This window comes from Miniopterus schreibersii (genome assembly GCF_964146895.1).
Source record: "Miniopterus schreibersii genome assembly, chromosome: 16".
NCBI classification, from domain to species: Eukaryota; Metazoa; Chordata; class Mammalia; order Chiroptera; family Miniopteridae; genus Miniopterus; species Miniopterus schreibersii.
The window spans coordinates 30,725,173-30,752,191 of record NC_138116.1 but is presented as its reverse complement, the minus strand read 5'-3'; the positions used below and the strand labels follow the sequence as shown (position 1 = coordinate 30,752,191).

The following is a 27,019-nucleotide window of genomic DNA, read 5'->3' as shown; positions in this document are numbered from 1 at the left end:
TCTCACCTCGGCCTCGGGCTCTGACACCTTTGCGGAGGGGAGGTGAGAAACCAGTTTCGCGCTCCCCCCAGGGTTCGGGGAACGAGGCTTTGTGCAGAGGCCTGACCTGCCTCTCTCCACAGCGGAAGCGCAAGTGCCAGCCAGGGTCTGCATGCAGCAGGGGCCACCTGGATGGTCGGAGGTGCCCCATCGCCCATTCACAGATGCTGCCGAGATTAGCAATACCACCTCCTTGGGGCTCTTTTCCCTCAAGAGGGGGGCCTCGGTCCAACACAGCCAGCCCAGGAGAGGGTGCACATGCCCCAGCACAGGGAGCATGGCCAACGCTGCCCCCCCCACCCCCCCCAGCCTGCTCCCGTGGCTGCTTCAGCAGGTACAAAAGCTGAATCCATCCAGGGGTAAAGGGCACATGCTGGTTCCCTAGCCTGGATTCAGAGACGGTATATCTACCCACTCTCATGGGGGGAGGAGTTTAGGGCAGGACCCGGAAAAACTCTTTCACAGCACAACACCTAGGGCAAAGGTTGCAAACTCCAGCACCCACGGTGTTGTAGATAAGATCAATCAGTGACCTGAGCCAGGTGGGGACCAGGTGAACTGAAGAAACAGCCGCTCAGCTCCAACTGATGGCTGCCAGGGGCAACGCAGGCTCAAGGTTGCCCCATCTTGGATTGTTTAAGAGAAGCTGGAAATACGCATGATTAGGTGGTATCTCTCGATTTTAAAATGATGACAGATGAATTGCATTTATAAAAAACCACGGTGCAGTCAATAATATTGCGATAACTATTCCTGGTGCCAGGTGGGTACTGGAAATATTGGAGGGAACACTTTGTCAAGTATATGATTGTCTAACCACTAGGCTGTACACCTGAAACCAATACAAAATAATATTGAAAGTAAACTGTAATTTAAAAAAATGAAAAATAAACCATGGTGTGGTCTAAATGAAACACATAATCTGTGCCCTGAATTAGGCCCACAGACAAGGTGGCTGCCTTCTTGCAGCTGGTTGCTTCTTTGAGGAAAGGTTGGCAGTTGTGTGGGAGAGCGAGACGGGGGTTCCATGAATATCCCTTCTGTCTCCTTTCCTCGTTGGAATCAAATTCAGCTTCACACACTACCAACCCACCACTTATCTTTATAAATCTGTATACTAGGTGCCCCCAACTAGGTAGATCAAGTGAATACTCCAGATTCTAGGCAGTGAGCTGTGAAGCTCCAGCCCCACTCAAGCCAACCCCTCAATCTCCCACCAGCCCCACAACCGTATCTCCAGCCAGGGATTAATCTTCCTGATGCTTCCAGCTCACAATTCTCTCTCCCAGTACATAGTTGCCAGGACCAGCCACTGTAGCTCTTAATGATACAGTGTCTGAGCTGTCCATCAATTTCTCATTTGTGTCTACCACTGGCCTCCTTATGCACATGTCACATCCCTGTCAGGTGGCAACTGTGTGGCTACAGGGGAAAAAGTCAAACTCTTTGGAACGCCTTTGGAAACGCCTTCCAAAGGAGGGTCAACTGTGTACCATCCTCAGTCCACCTGGTGTCATCGCCTCTCTTTTCCAGGGGGCACCTCAGCTGCAAACAGGGCCCTTGGCTGAGGCTCCAAGCTGGGTGGAGAGTTGAGGAGGAGAGAGGAGGGAAAAAGATAAAAATGAACATGGTTTGTTTTTTATTATTATTTTTAATCTTCACCTGAGGGTATTTTTTCCAATGCTTTTCAAAGAGAGTGGAAGGAGGGAGAGATAGAGAAACAGCGATGTGAGAGAGACACATGCGATTGGTCTCCCGCATGGGCCCCGACTATTGGGGCCTGGGATCAAGCCTGCAGCCAAGGCACTTGCCCTCGGCCGGAATCGAACCCAGGACCCTTCAATCCACAGGCCTGTGCTCTAACCACTGAGAAAAACTGGCTAGGGCTGGACATAGTTTCTTATCCCACCTCCCCCCCAAAGTCTGTGGATGCTCTAAGCTCTAGGTGGGGCTCTTGCCATTCTATTAGAGCAGAGAAGCTGCCCTCACCACTGACAGGCTCCTGCCTGTCACCAAATCTGAAATAGAAGGGATTTGGGGTAGGTTCTCTGGGACCTCAGGGCTAACATAGAGGCACACCCCCACTCCATACCCCACCCTCTCTCTCAGTGACTGGTTTTCCCCAGTCCCAGCCCTAGCTGGGTTATAAATAACCAGGGCACATCTGAAGGGCCCTTTCAGCCACAATTCCTCATTTGGTTTGAGTGGATGATGCTGCTCCCAGGGCCTGGGAACAACCAGGCCTGGCATTCCCCAGGGCATAAGCTCTGTGCCAGTTTCTGAGTCCCATCTACAGGCTACGCCCATGGTCAGACAAGCAGGTGGCATGGGAGAAGGGCCTACAAGCCCAAGGGCCCTCCTGTGTCCCTCCCCCCACCCAAGGGAGCATGTGGTACCCTTAGAAGTCTCCTAGAGTATCCCCATCTGCATTCCCCATGTCTCTATTCAGCATGGTGAGATTGAGACCCACTTCTCCATCAAACCCTGAAACCTCTCAGAAGCTGTTCTCCAAATATCCATGGCATCTCTACTCCACCCCATCCCAGTCGGCTGGAAATTCCAGTGAGTAACTAGAATGCCCTTCCAGCTCCACCGGGCACACAGACTCCACTCAGAGGCCCACAGTCCTCCCCCTGGAGGGGAAGTGACTCACAAGTCCCAGTGATGCTCCCTCCCTTTCCCCTACAAATGCCCCGAGCCAGCCCTGGACCTGAGCTTCCTCCCTGCTCCACCACACTCCCCCTACTTCACTTCAGCCTGGCTTCTGACCCTCTCCAGAGAAGCAGCCCGCTCCAGAGGCCCCTACATTGCCTTTTCCAAAACCAGGGGCCTCCTTCTCTACTCCTCAGCCTCTAAACTTGGGTTTAGGTTGGCCCTTCTTCCTCCTGCCTCCTATAAATGTGGAGTCACCCACTCAGGACCCAGGCTTCAGTCCTCTACTCTGCCCTTAGAGAACTCATCCCTTGTCATTTCTAGGCCAGTGGTAGCCCTTTACCATCTGCACCCCCAGCATCTTGCTCAGCTCCAAATGTACCATGTGTGCTGTCAGCTGGATCTCCTCACTTGGAAGTCACATCCATGCTCCTCAACTCCACACATCCAGAGCAGCTGACCCTTCCCCCTCCCTAAACCAGCTTCCCCTTCCAGCTTCTCCACTTCTGTTGGCAGGGCCACCATCTTGTGACTCTTTCTTCCCTCAGGCCCCACATCCCTTTTACCCAGTCCCTTTGGTTCTTCCTTCCTTTCTTTTCTTAAAAATATTTTTTCAAATCAATTTTTATAGAGAGAGGAAGGGAGAGGGGGAGAGAGAAACATCAATGTGAGAGCAAAACATGGATGGGCTGCCTCTTGCACGCCCCCTACTGGGGAGCAAGCTGGCAACCAGGGCATGTGCCCTGACCGGGAATCAAACAGACAACCTTTCGGTGCATAGGCCACCCAACCAACTGAGCTACACCGGCCAGGGCCTTCCTTCTTTTCCTTTCCCAAAGCCACCACCCCAACCAAGGTTTGCAGCATCTCACACCTACGCAATCACAATAATATTCCATTTTGACCCCTGCTCTTGCCTGTCTATCTATCTGTTCACTCATTCATTCATTCATTCATTCATTCATTCATTCATTCATTCATTCATTCATGCATGCCCAGGGAGAAGGCCTGGCATTACAAACACTCAAATCTAGAAGACACTACCCTTGCCATTAGAGTGCTCTCAGCCTTAGGGGGTGAAGGACACATGAACAAACAAGGCAGTGTTCTCATTGATCAACACAGTGGGGACACAGGTCAAAGGCGCCAACCCTGCCTGAGAGGAAAAGCTTCATAGGAGAAAGGCTTCTGAGCAGCATCTGGAAAAGGGGGAGGGTTTCCAGGCAAAGGGAGGAAGGTGGGAGAGGAAAACATTTTGTAAGGAACCCCAGGAAGCCCAGCTAGAGGACAGAAGAGAAAAGGGGCAGGTGATGTACTTGGAGAAGTGGCTAGAACCACACGTTGGAGAGTGAGGGGCGTGGACTCTCGCGCGGACAAGGGGAGCCCACTAAGATATCTGACACTCGCCAAGCCCACACTCTCAAAGTCACCAACAGTTTACTCTCCTCAACCCCACGGCCTCTCTCACTCATGGTCCATGCCCTCATTTCCTTACCCACTCAGTCAACAAGCATTTATTAACTGCCTACTGTGTGCCAGGCATTGTGCTAGCCTTCAGGACACAGCCACAAACAGGGCACTCGTCTACTTCCATGGAGCTGAGGGTCTCAGGGGCAGACTGACACTGTGAGCCAAGGCAGTGCCAGGGGTGGCACACAATCTCAGAACTACGGCACTGAGCTACAGCCCTTTCCGAAAGAATACATGGAAATATCTATTGTGATTTTAAATGTTCACACCCTCTGACTCAGCAACTCCGCTTTAAGGGATTTTTCTACAAAAACATTTCTACAAAGCCACAGAGATCTATGTACAAAGATGTTCACTGTGTTCGTGTTTATACCTGTGAAAGACTGGAAACAGCCCAAATGTCTATCAGAGGGGGTTGGTTAAGTGAGTTACATTCGTAAAATGAAATATAATCATAAAGAAAATTGAGGTAGATCTTTAATTACTGATATGCAAGATGTCTACTTATTAAGTAAAATAAGAATAAACTGCATAACAGTACCAATAGTATGAAATACAATCTTCATATATACACATACATGTACATACCTAACTATATGTATATATAGATAGATGTCACATGGAAAAATAAGGAGGCACATTAAAACATACAGCCAGTTCTTAATAGAAGTTCTGTAGGATGGAACTTGAGACTTTCACTTTCTATATTACATAGCTGTGTAAAGTTAGACTTTTCAGTGATGTAATCAGGGAAAATAAAGAAGTTAAAAAAAGAAGTGGGGTAAGAGCTATGATTGGGAAAGTAGGGTGAGCTCTGGGGGCACAAGACAGGTGCACCTGATGGGGCAAAGGGGAAGTCATGGAAGGCTCTCCGGAGGAGGTGACATTAAAACTCATACTTAAAAATGAACAGGGGTTGGTGAAGCCAGTGGGAGTTGGGGGGCAGACAGGGCTGTGTGAGGCAAAACGAGTGAGTTCCTTCTGGGTGGCCAGTGTTCGTTCATTCATTCATTTATTCATTCAACCAATATTTATGGAGCATCCACTGTGTGCCAGGCGCAGTTCTAGGCACTAGAATGTGCAACGAGCAAATGTTTTGTTACAAAACGAACACAATTTGCTGCACTCACATTCTATGTGGGGGGTTGGTAATGAGGCCGAAGAGGCGGGCAGGGCTCAAGCGGTCAGGTCAGGCAGGGCGCTGAGAGCATCACCACAGGACACAGGGAAGGCACTGAAGGGTTTTAAGCAAGGAATGGCATGACTCTGCTTCAGTACGCTTCAACGGCTGACATCAGACTACTCTTTCTAAAGCATTGCTCACCCTGCGCCCAGCGGCGAGCCACGTCAGCCCAAACAAGGGCAGTGGGGCTCTTGCTGATGACTCAACTGATCCAGCTGCTGACGACAACCTCGGCGGCTTACTGTCCCCCTGGAAGGACCAGGCACAGTCTCACCCCTGAGCTTGTTCTGGGCTTGAAGCCCCTTCTCCCTCCCTCCTCTTTGCCAGGCAGCTTTCTTAGCAGAAGCTCAAGCCCTGCCTCTAGATTTTCTAGAGCTCGGTATACCCTGTGCCAACGAGAACTGGCCTCAAGGGGCCAGTACCAGGGGCAGGCGGCGTGGGCTGCGGCTGCAGATGGCATCAAATTCATCCGCTTCCTGATAACCGTGCTCCTCCCTCTGCTTTCTCTTTCTCGGTGGTAGTAGAAGTCATTCCAAAAATCCTAAGCAGAGTTCAATTACACAAAGCAAATGTTGGGTATAAGCCAGTACATGACACTGTTTATATAGTAAAACAAATAAACAAAAACGAAACCAAAACACTGCCTTCGATTCTAGATTTGAATCCTCTCTCTGTCTCTTGCCAGTTGTGTGACCCTAGGCAAGTCATTCAAACTCCGTGGGCCTCAGTTCCCTCGTCTGTAAAAAACAGGATAATTATAGCACCAACTCCAGGGTTGCAGTGAGGACTAGTCCACATAGGGCAGTGCCTGACATGAGTCATGCCCTCAGTAGGCACCAGCTAGTCTCTTCTTAGGCAGTGGTGGGGGCTTGTGGGGAGCACAGAAGGGGGAGCCCTAGCCTACTCCCAGCTACACCTCCCACCTCTTCCAATGAGCCCAGTCCCCCAGCCATGCCAGGCCATCCTCCTTTCCTTAAACCTCCTGAGGTTCTCCCACATTTCAGAACTTACGCCTTCATCTAGAATGCCCTTCCTGACCAGCGCCTAGGCAGGACACTACCTACTCTCTGAGGCTGCCTCCTACATGCTCCCCTCCCTGATTCCCCAACCTGAGGTCACATGACTCTCCCCTGGGGCCCTGTGCTTCTCTCAAGGTTGTTGCACAGATGGCCTTGAAACAGAGGGATTGTGTCTCTCTCACTGTGTGTGTGTGTGTGTGTGTACACAAGGGGGTAAAGGGCCACATGCCAATTCCCCACAGCATCCAGAACCATATCTTGTAAATAGTAGGTGCTCAGAAAATAGTGAGTGGAAATGACCCCAGGAGGCTTACAGGGTGAGGCAAAGGTCTCCCAAGAAGATAAATCGAGGGTTCAGGTTAGGTGGGTGGTTCAAATGGGTCATATGATGTGAGCTCCAAGGGCTAAAGGGAACCCAAAGTCACACAGTCCTACCAAAGAGAGGATATCCTCTCTACCTTCAGTCACCAACCTCTGCCTGAATCTTTCCAAGGCCTGGAAGTAGATTACCTGTCCCACTGATAGTCAATTCTAGCACTTGAAATAGTTACTCAAATCTTACCTCACGGTAACTCTATTTTCATCCTGCCTCCCAGGAAAACACGAGATAATTTTCTTTAATTTTAATTGGGTAATACTTTCACAACCTTCAAATGCAATGAGTATAAAAGGGCTAGAGTGAGCAGTCCCCTCCCATTCCTGCCTAGACACCCTCCCTAGCACGTAACCCTGCTAGGACCCTGTGATTATCTGCTTCCCCTTAGCCCTAGGATCCTAGGTCAGTAGAAACTGGTTTCAGAGAGACCATCTAGGCAACCCGAATGCCCTGACTTACCGCCCCTGGGAGACCCCTCACCTTGCCCCGTGAGCCTCCTGGGGTCACTGCCACTCACTAATTCTTTTCTGCTCACCTACCTTTTCCCACTTAGTAAATGCCCAATGTTCCCTGAAGGACCTCTCCCTCCCAGGACTACCGTTCTAGACCCTCACGTTTCTAACCTCCTTCTAGGCCAGTGGTTCTCAACCAGGGGTGATTTTGTTCCCAAGGAGACATTTGGCAATGTCTGGAGACATTTTTGGTCATCACAACTGGGGTTTGCTACTGGCATCTAGAGGACTGAGGCCAGAGAAGCTGTTAAACACCCTACAATGCACAGGACAAGCTCCCACACCCAAGAATTACCTGGCTGTTTCCAGAGCACAGACTCTGCTCTAAACACACTGCAGAAGCAGACACCAGGCTCTGAGGAGGAAGGGGGGTGAGCATTTACCAGTGCCAAACACAGCGGGCCAGCATTTCCCTCCTTCCTCAGCTCACACACCTGGTGGGAAGCGGGTGTCCAGCAAGGCAGGCTTAAGGGGAACACCCTCACAGGGGGGGCCAGAGGGAAGGGAGGGCGGATTATGGCCAAGTGGGAAATGGCTCAAAGTAACTCTAACTTCTTTCCAAGCAACTGGGTCTTTGTGCTTCTCTCTTTCGCCTGAATCCCCCATGGTGGCACTCTCTAGAGGGGGGACCTTTGCCGGCAGGAATGCCCCTGGGAGCAGAGCCATGTCTGCTAGGACTACAGCAGGGACAGGAAAGTCCAAGAGCAGCCAGAGCCAGGGGCTCCTGAACAGCTAGGTTTTCACATCCCGGGAGAGATTCAAACTCAGCCGTTACCTAGGGAGTAGGTCTTCTGCGTGGCACAACACTAATCATTTTTCACACCCTTACACCACTTGGTTGTCGCAGCAGCCTTTCCAGATAGGAGGCATTTATGCTCATTTGCAGGCGCGGGACTGAGACTCTACAGGCTGCCCAAAGTCATATAGCCAGAGGCAGGTAAAACAAGGGTGCTAAGGCTCCTGTCCTGGAGAATCGCAGAGAGCAGTGGTGACAAGTACTTGCACCTCTAACCAGCTGTGGGACCTTAGGAGGGTTATGTGACCTCTTTGCTCCACATGTGTAAAATGGGCCCCTGATGGCGCCCACCTCACAAGGCTGTGGTGAGGACCTAATGAGTCAGGATTTCTAAAGCGCTGTAACAGCGCCCAGCATTTAGTAAGTGCTATGAAAGGGTTTCTATTCTTTCTCTTCTTCTTTCTGCCATCAGGCAGGAGGGTGAGGGGGGTGTGCGGCCCTCCATATAGAAGCAACCAGTGCAAAATCGCCAGGAGCATCACCCATGCGAAAGAAAGCGCTAGTACCCACTGGTGGAGAAACTAGGTGCCGATGACGGAGAACAGTCCCTGGGATAGGAGCCAGCCTGCGGACGGGATGTTCTCTGCCCTGGCAGAGCACAAAGCCCAAAGGCCACCCAGCCTCTGCCGCCGGGTGGCTCACTTGTGTGTGGCCAACATCTTAATGTGAAGACCTTCTCCGGGGCTTTCACAGCACTTGTTTCAGGGGCAATTTAACACCTGTTGGTGTGACTACGTGGGTCAGTCAGGCTCCCTGTCCCCCCCCCAAAGACTCCAGGGCTCAAGGGTAGGTAATGGGTTTTGTTGGGTGCACCTTCATATCCACAGTGCCTGGGCCTGTAGGAGACCAGCAGACCTTCCCTGAAGAAATGTTACTTTGGAAGCAGCCTGACTAGCAGATGTGAAATAATGAATGACTGTGATCCCGGCACACTGGTGGGGAGGAGACCCCAGACAGGCCGGGAGGGATGCTCCAGGTCAGCCAGGCGTGGTTGGTTCATCAGGGAAGACCAGCTCGGAGCCAGGTGTGAGAGCAGGGAGGGCCAGAGACGACAGGGAGAGCCAGCTTCCGAGGGAGCTGAGGATCACCACCAGGGCACTATGTCTCCCTCCCTCCCTCCTTCTCAACTCAGACAAGCTAAAGAAACCCCCCTGAGCCTTAGTTTCTTCATCCACAGAATGGGGGGCTCCCCCAGTGGTTGGAGGAGTTAAGTGGCAATGAGGCCCGTGGGCTCCCAGTGCAGCACCTGGCATGTAGGAGAAGCCAGTTAGTCTCCTCTTTACAGAGAAGATCAAAGATCCGAAAAGGAGAGACAGGAGAAGCAAGGCTGCTAAGACAAGGGACCGGCAACCTGAGGGCACTATGGCTCTGATTCCGCCGGCAGCTGGAAACTCCGAGAGGCATAACGACCACAGGAGCTGCTAACCCACGAACCCAGGCCTCGAACGCAGTCCTATAGGAGCAGCCTGGGACACAATCAAGATGCTCTCACTCTCCACTCACCTAGTAGCAAACTTGCTTTGCAACCTCAGATCTCAAACCCCAAGTCTTAGAGGGACTGAGGAAGGAAAGAGAAGGCAGAGATTGGCTCTGGCTTCATCCAGAGACTGGATCTGCCCCACCCCCTCCTCCCTGGCCATCCCAGTGATTCCACAAACACCAGGTGAGCACCCTTAGGTGCCCGCCTCAGACCTGCTGTCGAGGGCCATGGAGCCGGTCGGAGCAGTAACTGTGTATTTCCCAGGCAGTGACGGGCTAAGCGATGGGTCGTAAAAGCTTCACAAGGGAGGTGGTGTGTGAGTGGACTTGGCAGCACCACACAGGCTCCAGCGTCAGAAAGACCCGAGTTTAAATCTCTGGCCCCACTGGTTTGTCTTGGGCAAATTAAGTCACTTTTTTTCTCTGTGCCTCAGTTTCCTCAACTGTCAAATGATGATCACTGCCCCTACCTTAGAGGGTTGTGGTTGGCCTTAAATGAGGCAACCCATATAAGAGGCTCATTGAAAACCTAAGTATCTGTGATGATGAGGAGGGGGAGGGGAGGGAAGGGAGGGGGAGGGAGAGGAGGCCCACAATGGTGATCATTTCAACTCTCCCCCCCTTCCCTTTGGATTCTCCTGCAAGCTGGAGTCTGAACCCCCCAGTTCAGCCTTTTGTTAGACACCCTTTGACCTGCTGTGGGTAATAAGGGAACTGCAGAATGAGTGTGACATTGAGCATCCTAGCTAAAATGTATATAGACCCGACACCTTACAAAGCGCTCTGCCTAACACCATCTCACGGAAGCCTCACAACAGCTGTGTGAGTGAGGAAGGAGGGCGTTCTCAGTACCTTCACTTTAGATATGAGCAAAACTGGAGCCCAGAGAGGGTAACTGACATCCTGAGATCACACAGCTAGAAAGCGGCAGTGCTGAGACAGCACCCAGCTTTTCTCTCTCCCTTGTGGCCCCGTTTTACTGCACCCCCCAAGAGGGTAAACAAAGGAGTCCATAGCTTGTGGGGAGCACACTTTTCTGTAAGACCCTTGTGCTGGCACAGGGATGAGTGCCCCCAGTTGTCAGCTGAGATGAAGAGTCCACCCCTCCTTCCCAGGGCGAAACCAGGCACTCTCAGTTGAACTGACCCATCAGTGTTCTGTGGCCCTGCCCCTGCCAGGGAGCTCTGCTCAGCCTTGGGCTTGGGGACAGTGAGGTATCTGCAGGGCAGGACATCAGGTGTCACACTGATACCTCGGGGAGTGGGGGATGCTGTGCGGAGGGGTGCGTGTCCTGCCAACGCCACAGAGACTTGGCTTCATTTGGACGTCCACACTGGACAGGGCTGATCCAACCCCAGAAAGGAGGTTGCTAAAGCCGATTCAGTCTTGTCAAGCAACCATTCATCAGACCGGGTCCTTGCAAAGTTCCCAGCTCCCCACTCCTCTAAAAGCTGGTGAGAAGTCTTGTGGGTCCCAGTCACCAAGGACTGAGCACCCACAGTGAGCCAGGCTCAATGCTGCAGGCCTTACCTGCGCTATCCCAGTCTACCCTCTCAGGTAGTTAGTCCTATTTAGAGACCAAGGGACTGAGGCTCAGAGGGGTTATGACACTCCTCCAGTGTCTCACAGCTAGAGAGCAGGTGGGCATCTAGCCAAAGCTCATGTTCCTTCCATTCTCAGGGCTGTTGGGAGAGTAAGTCTATGATGCTTCATTTTATGTGTCAACCTCACTGTGCCATGGGTGCTCAGACATTTGAACAAAATTACTCAGGGTGTGTCTGTGAGGGTGTTTCTGGATGAGATGCACTTTTGACTCAGTTGACTGAGTCAAGCACATTTCCCTTCCTAATGTGGGGACTTGAGTAGAGTAAAAAGGCTGCTGGGTAAGAGGGAACTACTCTTGCCTGACTGTTGAGCTAGGACACGGGTCTGTCTCAGCCTTCAGGCTCAGACTGAAACATGGGCTCTTCTTGGGTCTCAAGCCTCCTGGCTTTCTAGTCCGAAAGGCCATTGGCTCTGCTGGTTCCAGACTCAGGCTCGAACTATATACATCAGCTTTCCTGGGTCTCTAGTTTGCTGACTGCAGATCTTAGGATTTCTCAGCCTCCCTAACTGAGTAGGCCAATTCCTTATAATAATCCCCCACCCCCACCCCACGAATTCTATTGGTTCTGTTTCTCTCGAAAATCCTAACACGTAGACCAAACTTTGGGCTTCTAAGCACACAGGGGCTGCATATTTGGGTGTGCAATGCCCAACTGCCAGAGGCTAGAACAATCTTCTGATTTGGTCTAAAAGTCCCCTCGGTCCCCAAGGCCCCAACAGGAAGCCTGGCAGGGAGGGGACCTGCCTGGACAAATGAGCAGAGCCAAGTAGCAGAAGCCTTGGCTTGCTTTCTTCTTCTCTCGTCTCCCTTCCCTCTTCCTCTTCCTCTTTTTCTTCTTTTTCTAAACTTAAACTGCTCCCCAAGTACTCAGGAAGAGGTGGTCAGCTCTCCCCAGCGCCTCAATGTAAACAGCAATACTCGCCGAGCCCACTAGATGGGGACAGCGACACAGCCGAAAGGGCAAAAATGCAACTCAGGAGGGGCGCAGGGCTGGAATGTCACTAGGCTCCCCAGGCTGGAGAAATGCTCCCTACCCTTATCTTGCATGACTTCTAGCCAATGGTGTTGACCTCGATCTTCCAGTTCCCAAGCACTTTAGTCGGCTGTCACTGTAGTATCTCTGGATTTTGAAGTCCTCAAGCCAAGTTATTCCCTCGTGAGCCTCCAAGCAAAATGCGCAACTACAAACTGAAGTCAGTCACTGCCACTGCCCCGGGGCCTCCGAGCTCCAGGCAGGGGCACCTCCCCTTACGCCTGTCGCCTGTTTCACTGGAGAGTGAAAGCGCCTGACAGTACCTTTCACCAGGGAATCTGAAAGTCGATGGGCAAGCACTCTAGCAAGGTGGTTATGTGACGAGGGAAGGAACCGGCCCAGGAAGCAAGGAGGAAAGCAGAGAGGGGAGAAGGAAATGGCAAGCACGCCTTTTCTCTTCAGCAGGCGGCTCTCTTTGGCCACGTGCTCTCGGCTCTCAGCCAGCACTCCTGGCCCTGTGTCGTGTCCTACAGTGAATCTTCCTGCACCTGCTCACAGTAGGTGCCCTGGGGAGGGGCGTGTCCCTGAGCCATGCTGTGATGAGACACCTAAAGGCAGAGATGGAAAGCCGGAGTCTCCCCCTTCCTTTCCCGGCCTCAGTTCAGGTCCCGGAATACTCTCTCTTCCACCAGTAGCAAAAATCCTGCCCTGTATGTCCAAGATGGTTGTCTCTCACCCGCCACCCTTCCTAGGATGACGAAACAACACACCAGAATGCTGGCGGCGGGGGGCCTGGACCTGACCAACACCCCCACCATCCCCTCCACCTCCCACCTGCCCCCACCAGCCCTTCCCAAAGTTGCACTGCCTGGCAGCTGAGCGCTGCCTCCATTGCCATGGCAACACCGTGGCTTCCCCCAAGTGGGAAGCTGGTTACCAAGGCCCTTGTTGCCAAAGGCTATAACAGCCACCCCGGTGTGCTGTGCTGTGCGGAGAGGAGGGTGAGAGCTGGCGGAGGGGTGGAGGGTGGCCAAGGGAGGCTGGGAGGAAAGGAAGCAGGGGGTTCTCAAGAAATGGTAGCGTCCAGGTAGCCCTCCCTGGCTGGATGAGGGTGGCATGGGGGGGGGGTTGGGCCTTGTAGGAGGGGAACAAGGACCTCACAGCATCTCAGTGACTTGACTGCTCCTGGGGGGTATTAGAGGGAAGAAAGGGGACCTCCACAGAACACATCTGGACAAGCCCTCTACCCGGCAGGACCAGGCACTCCAAGCCCCCCAAAATGGAGGAACGGCTTTGATTCTCCCCAACTTCAGAATAACGGCCCCCAGGAATTTCTGTCTTGCTTGCTTATGTGTCTCAGAGGCACTCACGCAAGCTGGGCCCCGAGAGAGCCAGTCCCTGTGGCAGGAACAGCATTAACGACAAGGACTGCAAACCTCCACACATTTCTACCCCCCTGGTTTGTCTCAGAGCACATACTTCACATTCCTTATAAAACGCTTGTCTTTGAAACAGAGCTTCCATCAGCCAACAAGAGTTGAAGTGGGCACCGTGAGAGCTCATCCCCTCCCAGAGGACGGCTGGATGGGGGCCCGTGGTCCCGGGGGACTGCTGCGGAAGCGCTCGCTCCACCTCACGGTGAGCACCCGGCCGCCTCGGCTCGCTCAGCTGCCATCTGTGCATTTACAGCCCACAGGTCACATGCGCAGCCACTGTCCAGCCCCAGCCCAGAGAGAAGAGCCTGTTCCCTCCCGAAGGCCCCATCCTGCTAGAGGTGCAGAAAAGGAAAACTGAAAGAGCAAGTGGGGGTGTCCAGCAGGCAGGGGGAGCAGATGGCTGGCAGAGGCAGAGAGAGAGCAGCAGGTAGGGTGGGAGGGGAGCCTCGTCTGAGAGGGGTCCGGGACTGGAAAGAGATGACACGGGCACCAAGAACAGCCAGGTCCCAATGTCCCCAGGCTTGCTCCCCCCAGGAGCATCCCCAGCAGACCCTGGCCCGTGACACCCATGCCTGCCCTCCCCCCTCCCCTGAAGCCCTCTCTTCCCAAACCCAGAAGGGAAAGCAGGTATACCTACCCCAGGTGCCAGTCCCTCGGGCGGGGTGGGGGAGATGCTGTCCCCTCCGCCCTGGCTTCGGGCGCTGAGCTGGGGCGACATGGTGGGCGACTCGTCGATGTAGGGCATGGTCTCCGAGCCCTCGGGGGGCCCCTTCTGCTCTTCATTCCCCTCTCCGTCGTAGTCGTCGGCCCCGTAGCTGAAGTCTGAGACAAGGAACAAGAAAGGCCACTGAGAGTCCTCCACGAGGGCTGCCAGGGACTGGTAGCGCAGTGGGCGCCGGCGGCGGCCCCCGGCTGCCATGCCCCCGGCCACGGCATCCAGGGCCCGCCAGGCGGGGGCCGCGCGGGGCTGGGGCGCCTGCACTTCAGGGGCCGCGGGCAGCCCGCTGCCACCTGCTTAATAGCATGGCAGCCACGGGTGTCGAGCTGCTGCTTCCTTTGCCTCCTGCCTAATTCCGAGGCTCAAAATTAACAGCGGGAGCAGGAGGCAGGACGCTTCCAACTCTCCTCTCTGAGTCACCATTTTGCTTTTTATAGGGAACAAGGAGGTGGGGATGGGCCAAGCGATGTCACTTCCTGAGCCCCTCCTCCTAGGGTACCATTTGTACACTGAGCCAGATCCCTGGACGAGGGGGGGCAGAGCAGGTTTCGGGGTGGGGAGCTGAGGAATGGCACCCAAGGGGGCCCTAACCCCTCAGAACAAGGCCTCGTGCAGGACGGGGCCCAAGGCTGGCAGAGCGGGGGCGAGAAGGCGGCACCGAGGCCTGGCAGGGACTCGATTGAACAGACTCCTAAAAGCCAGCGCTTACTTCTATAATTTCAATGCAGGCTCCCTTCGGGGAAGGGGGGGAAGAAAAGACTGTAGGGAAGTCCAGCTGCGGTTAACCCCTTTGGGTGCCAGCACCACGCAGGTTCCAGAGCCCACACACAGACACCCCTTCCCTGGACGCAGGGCAGCACCTCTGAAAGGCCCCTGGTCAAACCCCACCAGTGGGGTCTCTCCTGCAGCAGCTCCTGGCTGGGCCCGTCCCATCACCTGCTCAGATATTACTTCTTCCAGGGTGTCTTCCCTGGCGTCCGGGCTCAGAACTGCTACAGCTCGTGTGCCTCTGTGGATCCTGCTCATTTGCCCCTAAACCCTGGGGGCAGGAACTGGGTGTCTCAGTCATCACTGTGTGCCCAGCACCCAAGGGCCGACATGCAGCAGGACCTCGGGAAATGTGCGTGAAGGGAATGAATGAGCGGAGGAACGCAGTGCCCCTCTCAGGTCTGAGGCTTGAGCCAAGTTCTCCACTGCGGCCCGGCCCCTCCTCCTCTGTCATAACATACCAGCCCCTGGGCGGTCAACAGCCTGAGAATGGTGTCAACAGGTCACCAGGGCTCCTGGCCACGGCCACACTCTGTGCAATCTGGCCCTTTGGCAGCTGAGAGCTTCCCCAGCCTCGCTGCACCTGCTCTCTCCGACTTCCTCTCCAGTCCCCGTGCTGACAGCCCATTAAGCTGTCAGGGGACATGGCTATTATTTTTTCCCCAGGATAGGCACCCATGTGGAGAACCACAGAACCTAGTGACCCAGTCACTGAGCTGTGTGTATGCCATGTACCCGGGAGACAGGGTCCACGGCCCCGAAGGACACAGGCCTATGTCTGAGGATGGCAGGGAGTGAGCCAACTCCGCTATTTCCAGGGATTAGGAGGAAAAAGAGGAGCCGCAGCATCCAGTCTGCCCGAGGCTGGCACTGTGAGGGGGCCTGGCTGTTTGCCGAGACCTGCTCACTTTGGAAAAGCACGGGGAGGACATGAAACATCGTGTTGACCTGCCATCTCTCCTCCAGGAGGCTCCAGGCTGCCCTATTACTCCTGGAGTCAAGGCCGGGGTGTCAGCTATGGTGAACCCTGGCCTGCTCCGATTCCAGCAGGCCACGCGGACTCTCCTATACACTGGCCAATTCCCAGGGGTCACAGGACCAGATCCCTCACTCTCAAGACCTTTCCCAAGGGCAGAAGTAGAAAGGACAACAGGAAAGGGGGCATGGCTTGCCTCTACCACATAGCCTGGAGCTGGCTGGGCCACCTCTGGACTTCTTTTATATAAGAGGGGAAAAATGCCTGTTATTTAAATTACTGTTATTTCATTTTTACGTTATATGCAGTCAAACCTAATTGTAACTGACCCAGATGGTTTTCCCTGACTGGGTGTTTTTCCTACTGCCTTCACTGTTCCTTCTCAGTCTCCTTGGTGGAATCCTCTTTCTTTGCCCACCCTTTAAAAATTGGTATTCCAGCCTTGCCAGTGTGGCTCAGTGGTTGAGCATCAATCCATGCACCAAGAGGTCACCGAATTGATTCCCCGTCAGGGCACATACCTGGGTTGCAGGCTCGATCCCCAGTAGGGGGCATACAGGAGGCAGCCAATTGATGATGTTTTTTTCTCTCTCTCCCTCTTCCTTGCTCTCTCTCTAAAATCAATAAAAACATATTATTTAAAACGTTGTATTCCTTATATATCCTTACTATCAAATACTGCTCAGCCATAAAAAGAGACAAACTACTGATACATGCAACAACAGAAATGACTCTTACAAACTCCTACAGACTCTCACACTAAGTGAAACAAGCCAGACACAAAAGAGCATATCCTGTATGGTTCCACTTACATGAAGTTCTACAACAGACAAAGCTAATCTATGGTTGAAAAAAAGTAAAAATAGTGGTTGCCTCTGGCAGTAGGGTAGGGTCAGGAGTTTACTATAACGGGCACAGGGAACTTTCTGGAATGATGGAAATGTTCTGTATCTTGACAGGGATTTGGGGTACACAGGTGGATTCATTCATCAAATACTACACTTAAGATTTTTGCATTTCACTAAATGATGAACTCTAGTTAACGATATGCATGCTTATGTGTTGAAGCAAAGTGCACTGATGTCAGCAACTTACTCTGAAACACATAAAAAATAAGATGGGTTGATGTTTAGAGGGATGGATAGATGTGTGATAAAGCAAGTACAGAAAAATGATAATTATATAGACTCTAGATGATGGGTATGTGGGTGTTCACTGTACAATTCTTTAAACTTTAACATATGTTTGAAATTTTTCATAATAAAATGGTGGAGAAAACTTGGTGTTCCCCAGGATTCTGTCACTCCTGCTCTGCTCCCTCTCCCAAATCTTATTTACATTCCAGGGTGAGGTCTGGGCTGCAGACCCATCTCTCTGTTTCCTGAACATCTCTACCTTCTGTGCCAGATCCCTCAGGTTGGAAACCTAGGAGTTGTTTCAGATTCCTCCCTCTTCCTGCTCTTCTACACCCTGAACTAGCCCCACTCCCCATCCTCCTCACCAACTCTTATGAGGACAATTCCAGCACTCTCTCCCCTGTTCAAAATTTAACAGTTCCCCATTCACTTCAAAGTACAGCCCAAACCCCTCAGTTCCAGGCCCTTCATGGTCACCCAATTCTACCTTTACAGGGTCATGTTCTGCTGCCCTCTAATACCAGACATTGTCTCGGTCCCTGTAGTGGGTCGAATAGTAGTCCCCAAATGTAAATGTCCCAATCCTAACCTTAGTACCTGTGAATGTGACTTTATTTGAGAAAAAGGGCTTTTCAGATGTAATTAAGTTAAGGCTCTTGAGATGATATTATCCTAGATTAACTGAGTGGGTCCTAAATCTGACGATGTGTCCTTATAGGAAACAGAAGGGGAGCAAACAGACACACAGAAGAAGGCCATGTGAAGCTGGAGACAGAGATTATACTTATGCTGCCAAAACCAAGGAATGCATGGAGTCACCAGATGTTGGAAGAGGCAAGTAAGAATTCTCCCCCGAGAGCCTTGGCCAAGAGCATGACCCTGCCAACACTGTGATTTTAGACTCTTGCCTCCAAACCGTGAGAAAATAAATTCCTATTGTTTTAGGCCACAAGTTTGTGATTCTTTTTTTTTTTTAATGGCAGCCCTATGAAATTAATACAGTCCCCAAACAGACAACACTGTTTCCCACCTCTGGACCTTTGCACATGCTGTCCCTATACTTAGAATACCCTCTTCACCCCTGTCCACCCAGTGAAATTCTATTTAGCCTTTAAGTCCAGCTCAGTTGCAACCTTCTCCTATGAACCTCATGTCTCCTGAATAAAGCGCTTTTGCAAATCAATGAGAAACTTTCTAAAGGAGTTAGAGAAATAAACAGAAAATTAAGAAGAGAACTACAAATGCATATATACATATAAATGTTAGCCTCTCTTGTAATCAAAGAAAATGCAAACTTGTGCTTTTTGCAATTTTTCTATCAAATCAGCAAGGATAAAACAAACGCCCAGAGTTGTCAGGGAACAGGCACTTTCAGAAACTCTTGGAGGATATTGTACAAGTGCCACAACTTTTCTGGAGTCAACTTGGTAACTTGTATCAAAAGCTTTAATAGCTGGTACAGCTTTTACCCAGCATAATCCAAGATTGTGTCCTAAGAAATTAATTCTAAATGTACATATAAATAAAGTTAAACAGTTATTAGTCACAGGGCTGTTTATGATTGTGAAATATTAAAAAACAACCTAAATGATTAATTATAGGGAATTGGTTGAGCAAATTATGGTATATTTCCAAGATGGACTACTATGTAGCCATTAAAAATCTTATGGATGACATACATCATCTTATTAAGTGAAAAGGGAAATTAATAATAGTATGTACAGTATGACGTTATGTTTAAAAAAATAAAAATGTATGTGCATAGAATAAAGCCTGCAATGCAACAACACAAAGCAGTTATAAAGCATACAGATTCCAGCAATTTGGGAGAAATGAATCCATGGTGTCTTCTCTCTAAGACACTAGCAGACACTGTCTCCTACCCAATATCCGTCTTCCCTTCTTCCCTGCTTACTTTACCCTGGCTTTATACGCGGTGGCAATGGATCCGGTCCCAGGCAAGTTACCCACTTTCTCTGCCTCTCGTGCAATCAGGAGTGGCCATTTGACAGCGTTCTGATGGATGAGACCCAAGTAAAGTAGAATGGGACCTCTGGCAAGGCCTTTGCTTTACTAATTAAAAAACGACTTCTCGTGTGAACTCAGATGTGATGACCGGAGCTGCAGTGGCCATATTGCTGCCATGAGGAAGTGATCAAGAAAGAACAGAGCCATTTCCCTGATGCTGTTGAGGTGCTGAGCCACACACTAGAGACAGCCTGCCTCATTTCTTGCTTAGTGGGAAATATAAGCCCTTATATGTTAGGTTTTCTGCCACTTAAAATGAACACATTCCCATGTGACACCCTTACAGCCCAGTAAAGAAAGGCCGTCCAATAAGCAATAAAACATCCTAGATGCTACAACAGAAGTGCCTCGTGAGTGAGGCCCAGGAGGGAGCAGGCACCAGTGTGGGCGAGGGGGTGGCTGGAAGGGCTTGGGAGATACTCGAAGGGAGGTGGGGTGTATCACTGGGGTTAAAAGCAGGATGCTGGGTCACATGGCTTAGGTTCCATCACTTTCTAATCTCCTTGTGCTCAGAAGAGTGTCTGCCGCAAGGATTGTGAGTGGTTAAACCAGTGAATGTGAAAACGATGACGAAGGGACTGAGTGCACAGGGCTGCTGCGAGGATTAAACAGAATAAAGGCTTAGTACATAGCAAGTACCCAGTAAATCTCAGCTGCTATTATTAATATTATTAATTGCATCTTGAAAGATGTGTGGGTGCTTGCCAGGCAGATGGGGGACATGAGCAGAGTTCTAGGCAATGAGAAGAGGCTTGGCAAAGGCACAACATGTGAAGCAGCAGGGCCCCCTAAGGGGCTATAAATAGCCCCGCACGCACAGAACACTGAGTGAGCAGGAGGGTGAGGGGCAGATAATGCTGGAGCAGTGGGCACAGACCAGCACAAAGAGGGCCTCCTGAGCTGGGCTAAGAATTAGGCAGGGCCCAGTGGGGACCATTGATCTGGACCATACCTGCTGCAGGGTCTTGCCAGCTACAACATTGCCAAATATCTCTTTTAGATAATTCCTCCCCATGCATATGTTCCTCTGTTGAGTTACAATGCAGGCAGAATCCTGTGACCTCCGGATCTCCTAGGAGTCACGCAGATGGGGACCACATGTGAACACAGGGTTACCCATTCCAAGACTGTAAGGGATGGGACCCATGCCAGATAACAGGATGTGAGCCAACCAGCGACAGACCATGGACACATGCTCTTTTGGACAATGTGAAGAGTTGGCCTATGGGAGGGTAGGTTCAAACCCGATGACCAACACTCATTTCTACCATCTTAAACTCTGGTAGGCTCAAGGGAGAGAAAGTAGGGGGGTGGGAGGGGGCCAAAACAGCTGGAGGAGCACAGGTGTCAAGCTGTTTACAAACTTCCCCTGAGATTATCTGGCACCAATGACCAATGGACACAGCCAGAAAACATCCTGGTACCCCCAAACCCCAAAGAGATGCTGAGGGCAGTTTGGGGGATCTTTCCAACCTCTTCTTGGACACTAAGAATCTGTGAGGGCAGGGTAAAGTTCTAGGGATGGAATGGTCCTGCCCTCTCAACAAGGATGGTACAAGGAATGATATTAAGTGATAAACTTATTTCCTGCCCTAGAACTGATGATGGCAGTGGGGGAGAGGGGACTTGGGAGAACAGCTTAGGGAAGCCCAGGCCTCACCATCATTCCCACAGAAGCGACTTAACCTTCCAGAGGCTCAGTTTCCTCATCTATAAACTGGGGCTAATGCACAATGCCTATACCTCATGAGTTTTTTGTGGGTTTGCAATGAGAAAATATACGCAATGCAAGGTAACTGTCTCATGGCCAGCACTGAATAAACAGTAGTTATTATCATTATCACCCCGGTCCTCTTCCTGAGCAGTAAGTGCCCTCAAGGATCTCTTAGTCCTTGAAAAGTAAAAAGCAAAACCAGGGCTCACAGGACTTCCTCCATCAGCCAACTCAATTGTTCACTGGTCGGCCTGCATTCAGTAGGCCCAGCATGGAGGCAGGCATTGGGAAATAGTTTAAATCTGACACTTGAAGACACCAGTTCCAACCTTTGCTGCACACTGGAATCCCCTGGGGAGTTTGGAAACCACTGGTGTCTGGCTCCCAACCTAGAGATCCATATTGAATTGGTGTGGGGTGGCTGGGGCAGAGGGGGCCCCAATATATTGTAAAGCTGAGAACCACCAGTTTAAGACAAGGACCCTGCGGTCGAATGAAACTAAACTCTGAAACAGCCCAGGAAGCCATCGGCGGGCCAAATGAGAGACACAGGAGAGGTGTCTTGTAAGAGGTAGGGTTTGAGTTGAGTCTGGAAGGACTTGGAGGTTTGCCTGGGAAGAGGCAAGGAGGTGGACAGATAGGTGGACAGAGAGGGCTTTACTCTGATTGTACCCGTGGGCAGGCAGGGAGGGCAGCCCCTGTCCCACTCAGGCAGGGGCCTTGGCCTTGGCCTTGGCCTGCAGCAGCAGCAGCCACCTGGACCACAGGGTGGCCTCCCCTCACCGTGAGACCTGCAGGTAGGCCTGGAGCAAGCAAATGCACCCAGCAAAGGGCCCCCTGGAAGACAGGGCAGCAAGGACGCGGCTGTCCAATCCCGGGGACGCGGGTCTGAAGCTGGAGCTCTGGGCTCTGGCTCCGCCCCGCCGCTGGGAACACACTCGAGACCCCGCCCCGCGCCGCTCAGCTACTCTGGTTGCCATGGTGACGCGACCCCCCCCCCCCCCCGGGCTCCCTCCCGGGAAAAAGGCAGAGACCGTGGCCGCCAGGAGAAGCGCGGCCGGCGGGCTCTAAAGTCAGACAAAGGAATCCTAGGTCTTGGGAGCGGCAGGCCGGGCGGGGCCTGCCCCTGGGCCCTGGGTGGAGGGAGGGAAGGTGGCTGCACCAGTGTCCGGCCTCCCAGGTGGATCCCAAACGCTGTTGTCCGCACCGCGTTTCATGTACGGTGTCCACAGCGAGCCCACAGCCGGGATCCCATTTCGCCCTCACGAGCCAGGGATATGCCCCTCCCGCTGTGCACAGGGGAACACTGAAGCTCAAAAACGTTCTGGGGCTTGTGCAGGGCCACCTGGTTAATAAGCTGAGCCACAACTTAAAGCCGGCGCTCTGGATCAAGTCCATTGCATTTTGTACTTTATGACATGATCTCCTACCCCAGCAAGCGGGGCCTAACATTCCTAATGACTCTGTAGGAAAGGTAGTTACGTGCCCCCTAGATATATAGGGATATTGGTGCAAATGGCCAGATGACCTTGCAGAGTGGACAAACGTTCACTTCCCGAGTAAAGGAGCAATAGCCAAGTTACTCAACAAACATCTCCTCAGCATATTCTGTGCCAGACACATAATATGACAGGAACAGACCCCAAGCAAGACGCGGCACCCCCAGCTCTACCACCAGCAGCCGGTCAATAGGATACAACGAGTTGAGCCTGAAATCAGGTGGATCTGGGTCCTGCCCACTTCAGGCAAGTTGCTCATTTTCTGGGAGCTTCTACTTTCTCATTGTAAATGGGGTAACACTGCGGCCCTGCCCCTTCCACAGGGCTGCTCTGAAGAGCAAGGAGAGATACCAGACCAGAAGAGTATTCCACAAACAGTACAGCATTCCATCAAGCAGACAAAATTAAAAAAAAAAAAATTCCTCTACAAAGTCAAGTTCATATTCCTTTGGCCTTTGGTATATTCTGGCATCCCCACTAGGTGGCAGGAGTCTGGAGAGGAAGGATGGCCCTTTTCTATTTATTATGTATTATTCATGGCACTCAGGACAGGATTCACACATATAACAAACGCTCCAGAACTGCCCCACTGGCTGATACAGGGCCCTAAAACTCCTCATCTCTTCCCATACCAACCAATTCAATTATTTAGGGTCTGGGGCCAGGAGGTCACTCTGACAAATCCTACAGGAATTCTAACCCTTATTAGAGTTAACAGCTTTAACTTGCCTTCTCCTTCCCCTCTGAACCACCATGAATTGATAACAAGTAATGACCCTGGACTGATTTGATTTAAAGTTCAGCTTTTCCTTCCCTCCCCCACACGCTGGTGAAAAATGCTCGGTGAAGGGGAAGTGGCCAGGAGGCAAGGAGGAGAGAGAATCAAAGGACCATTATGACAGTGACCTTCGAATCCAATCTCACTTATCACCCGCCTGGGATGAATGGTCTCCTCGGAGCCCCTCTCCCATATATGGTTTCATGAGTCCTTCGGGTATTTATGAAAAATTAAATGACTCTCAATCTAGTGCTGAGAAGTAGGAAGGGACAGTTCAGGGAACAGGTAAGTAATATAAGGTCTGGAGAGGTCCATAAGATTCTCAAAGCTGCCTTGCACGTTGGTGGCAGCCAGGATCAGAATCTATGACCCCTGCCTTCCATCCAGGGGCTCCCTTCAATCCCAGAGCCAAGGGGCCCCAGGCTCTCTGCAGAAGTCAGTCACGACATTCCCAACTTGCACTTGCCTGCACACCCTCACACGTACACCCACAGAAACACCCTGTATCTCTGCCACTGCTATTGGGCAAGACTTGCTGACATTCAGCTCAAGCTGCTGGCTCCCCACACGGAGCCTCCCTGGACCTTAAAGTAATTCTGCTATTGAATAGGGCCATTAGAGAGCCCCTCAAAATTCATGTCTTTCTCCCCTCCCCCTAGCTCCAGAGTATCAGTGGTTTGGCCTGTTCCAGCTTCCTTTTGTCACCCACTGAGAGGAGATGAGAGGATCTCCCCAAGTCAATGGCCTCTTCCTAAAACATCACCTTTCCTCTGGGCTGGTGCAAAGCCAGGGGAGGGCTGAGCTGGGGAAAGGCAATGTGGTTCAACCGGCCAGCTTATTCTGCTCTTTGCACACACGCACACACATATACTCACACACACAGGCACACACAGGCACACACACAGACAGATACACCTTCTTAAGGCCCTGACACTTCTGACTCCCACTACTCTGGTCAGCCCTCAAGCACAATTCCCCATTCTCCTCCTTCCCCAGGTACAGGCCATGGGTTCCAGATGGTGCAGCCTCCATTGGGCTGGGTCCCCGAGTGAACACGTGGAGCAGAGGCCCCTGCCTACCTGGGATGGACAGGTGTGAGCAAGCAGTAAACCTTGCTTATGTCAATGCTTAGGTTAAGTCATGGGGATTTCAAGACTTAGTTGGTTCCACAGCATAACCAACCTACCCTAACACACCTCCTACTCCTCCACAGGTCAGCTGGCCAGCCCCAGTCTCAAAGAAGCTCCACACGCACTTCCCAATGCATGACAGTCCTTTTCTCTTAACACACCCATGCTGGGCTGGTGGTGAACCGCAGCCATCGTCCTCCGGTTCAGGAGAGAACCAGGAACCCAGCAACCTCTTCTGAGGGCTGAGGGGAAGAAAATCTGGAATGTCCTTAGCCTAGTGTTTGGCACCAGAGGGCCAAGCCTTCCCCTGACGACCTACCCACTCTCCTGAGGCCAAGTCCGTGGGCTGATACCTGATCAAGTTCCAAGGATGGCCTACTGCTGATGTGTGAAGTAAGCCCAAAAGCAGACTGGGAAACACCCATGTTCATAGCAGCATTATTCACAAGAGCCAAAAGGTGGAAGCACCCCAAGTGTGCACTGATGAATGGGTAGGTAAAATGTGATCTATTCATTCAATGGAATATCACTCAGCCTTAAATAGGAAAAAACTTCTACAGGTGCTACAATGCGGATGAACCTTGAAGACATTATGCTAAGTGAAATAAACAGTCAAAAAAAGAGTGTATGATTCCACTTTTATGAGTTACTTAGAGTAGTCAAATTCAGAGACATGAAGTAGGATGACCGTTGCCAGGGGCTGGGGATGTGGGATGAAGAGAGTGTTAGTGTTTAATGGATGTAGTTTCAGTTTTGCAAGATGAAAAGAGTTCTGGAGATTCATGGTGGTGATGGTTGCAGAACAGTATGAATGTACTTAATGCCACTGAAGTGCATGCTTAAAAATGATTATGATTTAAAATTTTATGTTATATGTATTTTACCACAATTTAAAAAAATACAATAAAATATAACTTTTTTTAAAAAAGGAGGCAGGCAGGAAAGGAGCAGTACCAGAGACAGAAACTCTTTCATGGGAATTAACAGGGGGCAAGGGGACTAACCCAGGCCCGGAGCCCACCCAGCTTCCAAAAACGGGCTTTGCAGTCAGTCACCTTCTGAGTTACAAAGGCAGGTTCCACCTCCACAGCTCCTTTCTGTTTTACTGCCAACTTCCTGGCACAGGACAAGCCTGGCTCTGCCCTAGGCAGGGGCTGCCAGGCATTTGTCAGCTCCAAGTCCAATACTCTTTCCCCCGTTCGGCAGCACCTGGGCACTCACTCCACAGTTCAACCTGCCCCACACCCAACCAACGCCAATGGCAATGTCTTGGGGAGCATAGAGAACCACTCCAGGGGTCATGGCTGAAAATGAAACTTCCCCTTGCCCCTCTGCTACCCCATAAGTCCTCCACTCAGATCCACACAGCTCTGTCCTTCCACCTGGCAGCAGGAGATGCCAGCCTTACCTCCCACAGGAAGGCCGCCTGCTCCAAGAATCAAGCTTAGGACTAGACATGGCCCGGGGGCTCATGGAATGGCGGGTGGAAAGGAAAAGAGATGTTTCAACTTGGCCCTCAAAATAAGAGCAGCTATAGACCACAGGCCAGAAAGGACACGCTGAGAGAGACAGGCACCAGGGCCACAGGGCTGGTAGGGTCTGCCCTGCCCCAGGTGTTTACATTGGGACCATCTGTGTGCAGACAGACTGGGGGATGGGGCTGGAGCAGCAGCGGCCAAGGTCAATTACCTCTCCACCCAGGAGAATTCCTGAAAATGTCCTTTTCATGCCTGGACATGTAAGCATGAGAGAAGGGGCACAGTCCCCATAAAATCGAGGACTTGGCTGATGTCAGAGGCCACATCTCATATACGGGACCTGTGGGCAGGCAAGTGGGCACATCCCAGTCTCCCAGGAAAATGAAATCAAGATTCTGAATTGGGGACAAGAGAAGAGTTACAGGGTCTGGAGGTGTCCTCTAGGAGCCACAAAGGGCCATGGTACTGGCTCTGGAGCCAGGTGGTGGTAGCTCTGGAGCCAGGCTACCTGAATTCGAATCTCAGTTTTAGCTGTATGATCTTGGGCAATTTGCTTAACTTCTCTGTGCCTTAGTTTTCTCCTTTATAATAACACTATCTCATAGAGTCTTTGTTAAGTTAAATGAGTTAAATGAGTTAGTTCAAGTAAAAGCATTGAGAACATTTCCTTTAGCAAGTAATATAGTAAATAATGTTAATGGGTGTTACTGTTGATATCATTATTATTATTTCTCTCCACAACCCTGGCCTTGGGAAAGATACTGAGAGGAAGCCCATTCTGTCTGATATCTTCTCAGGGGCTGGAAGTAGCTTCACCTTGTGTGGGCAGCACACAGGTTACCCAAGCATCGAAGAGACACAAGAGAACAGCCCTTACACAGGGCAACCATACTCCCACGGTCAATGCCTGCCCCTCCTGGGCCTCTGTCCACTTTTAGTTTCAGATCTGAGCGCCTTCCTGGGAACCTGGAGCCCTTCGACAGGGTTAGGAAGCAATCCAGGTAAAGGTCTATAGCAATATCCTCCACAGTTGCAGGCCAGGGGGGGCAGAGCACCCAGTCTCCTGGGAACCACGAGGGCAGGGAGGGAAGAAGCACAGGTACAGGTCTCCCTGGGCCCCCGCAAGTGCGCAGGTGCAGCCATCAACACACAGGCGCTCACAAGGGCAGCCTGAGCCTTCCCTCCCATTGCTGGTATATTGAGGGGTGTGTGGGGGGAGGTGTGCATGCACATAAACACACACACACACACAC

At 51.6% G+C, this 27,019-nt stretch overlaps 1 protein-coding gene across 3 annotated transcripts in view; it reads right to left on the bottom strand.

Annotated features, from left to right (window-relative positions):
- The window catches only part of ABR (ABR activator of RhoGEF and GTPase), a 168,236-nt gene that overhangs the window by 77,777 nt on the left and 63,440 nt on the right, over positions 1 to 27,019 (bottom strand). For all 3 annotated transcript variants that reach the window (XM_081162881.1, XM_081162884.1, XM_081162882.1), the window contains exon 2: positions 14,179 to 14,363. In XM_081162881.1, coding sequence (XP_081019007.1) covers positions 14,179 to 14,363 — 185 coding nt within the window. The remainder of the gene's footprint in view (positions 1 to 14,178; positions 14,364 to 27,019) is intronic.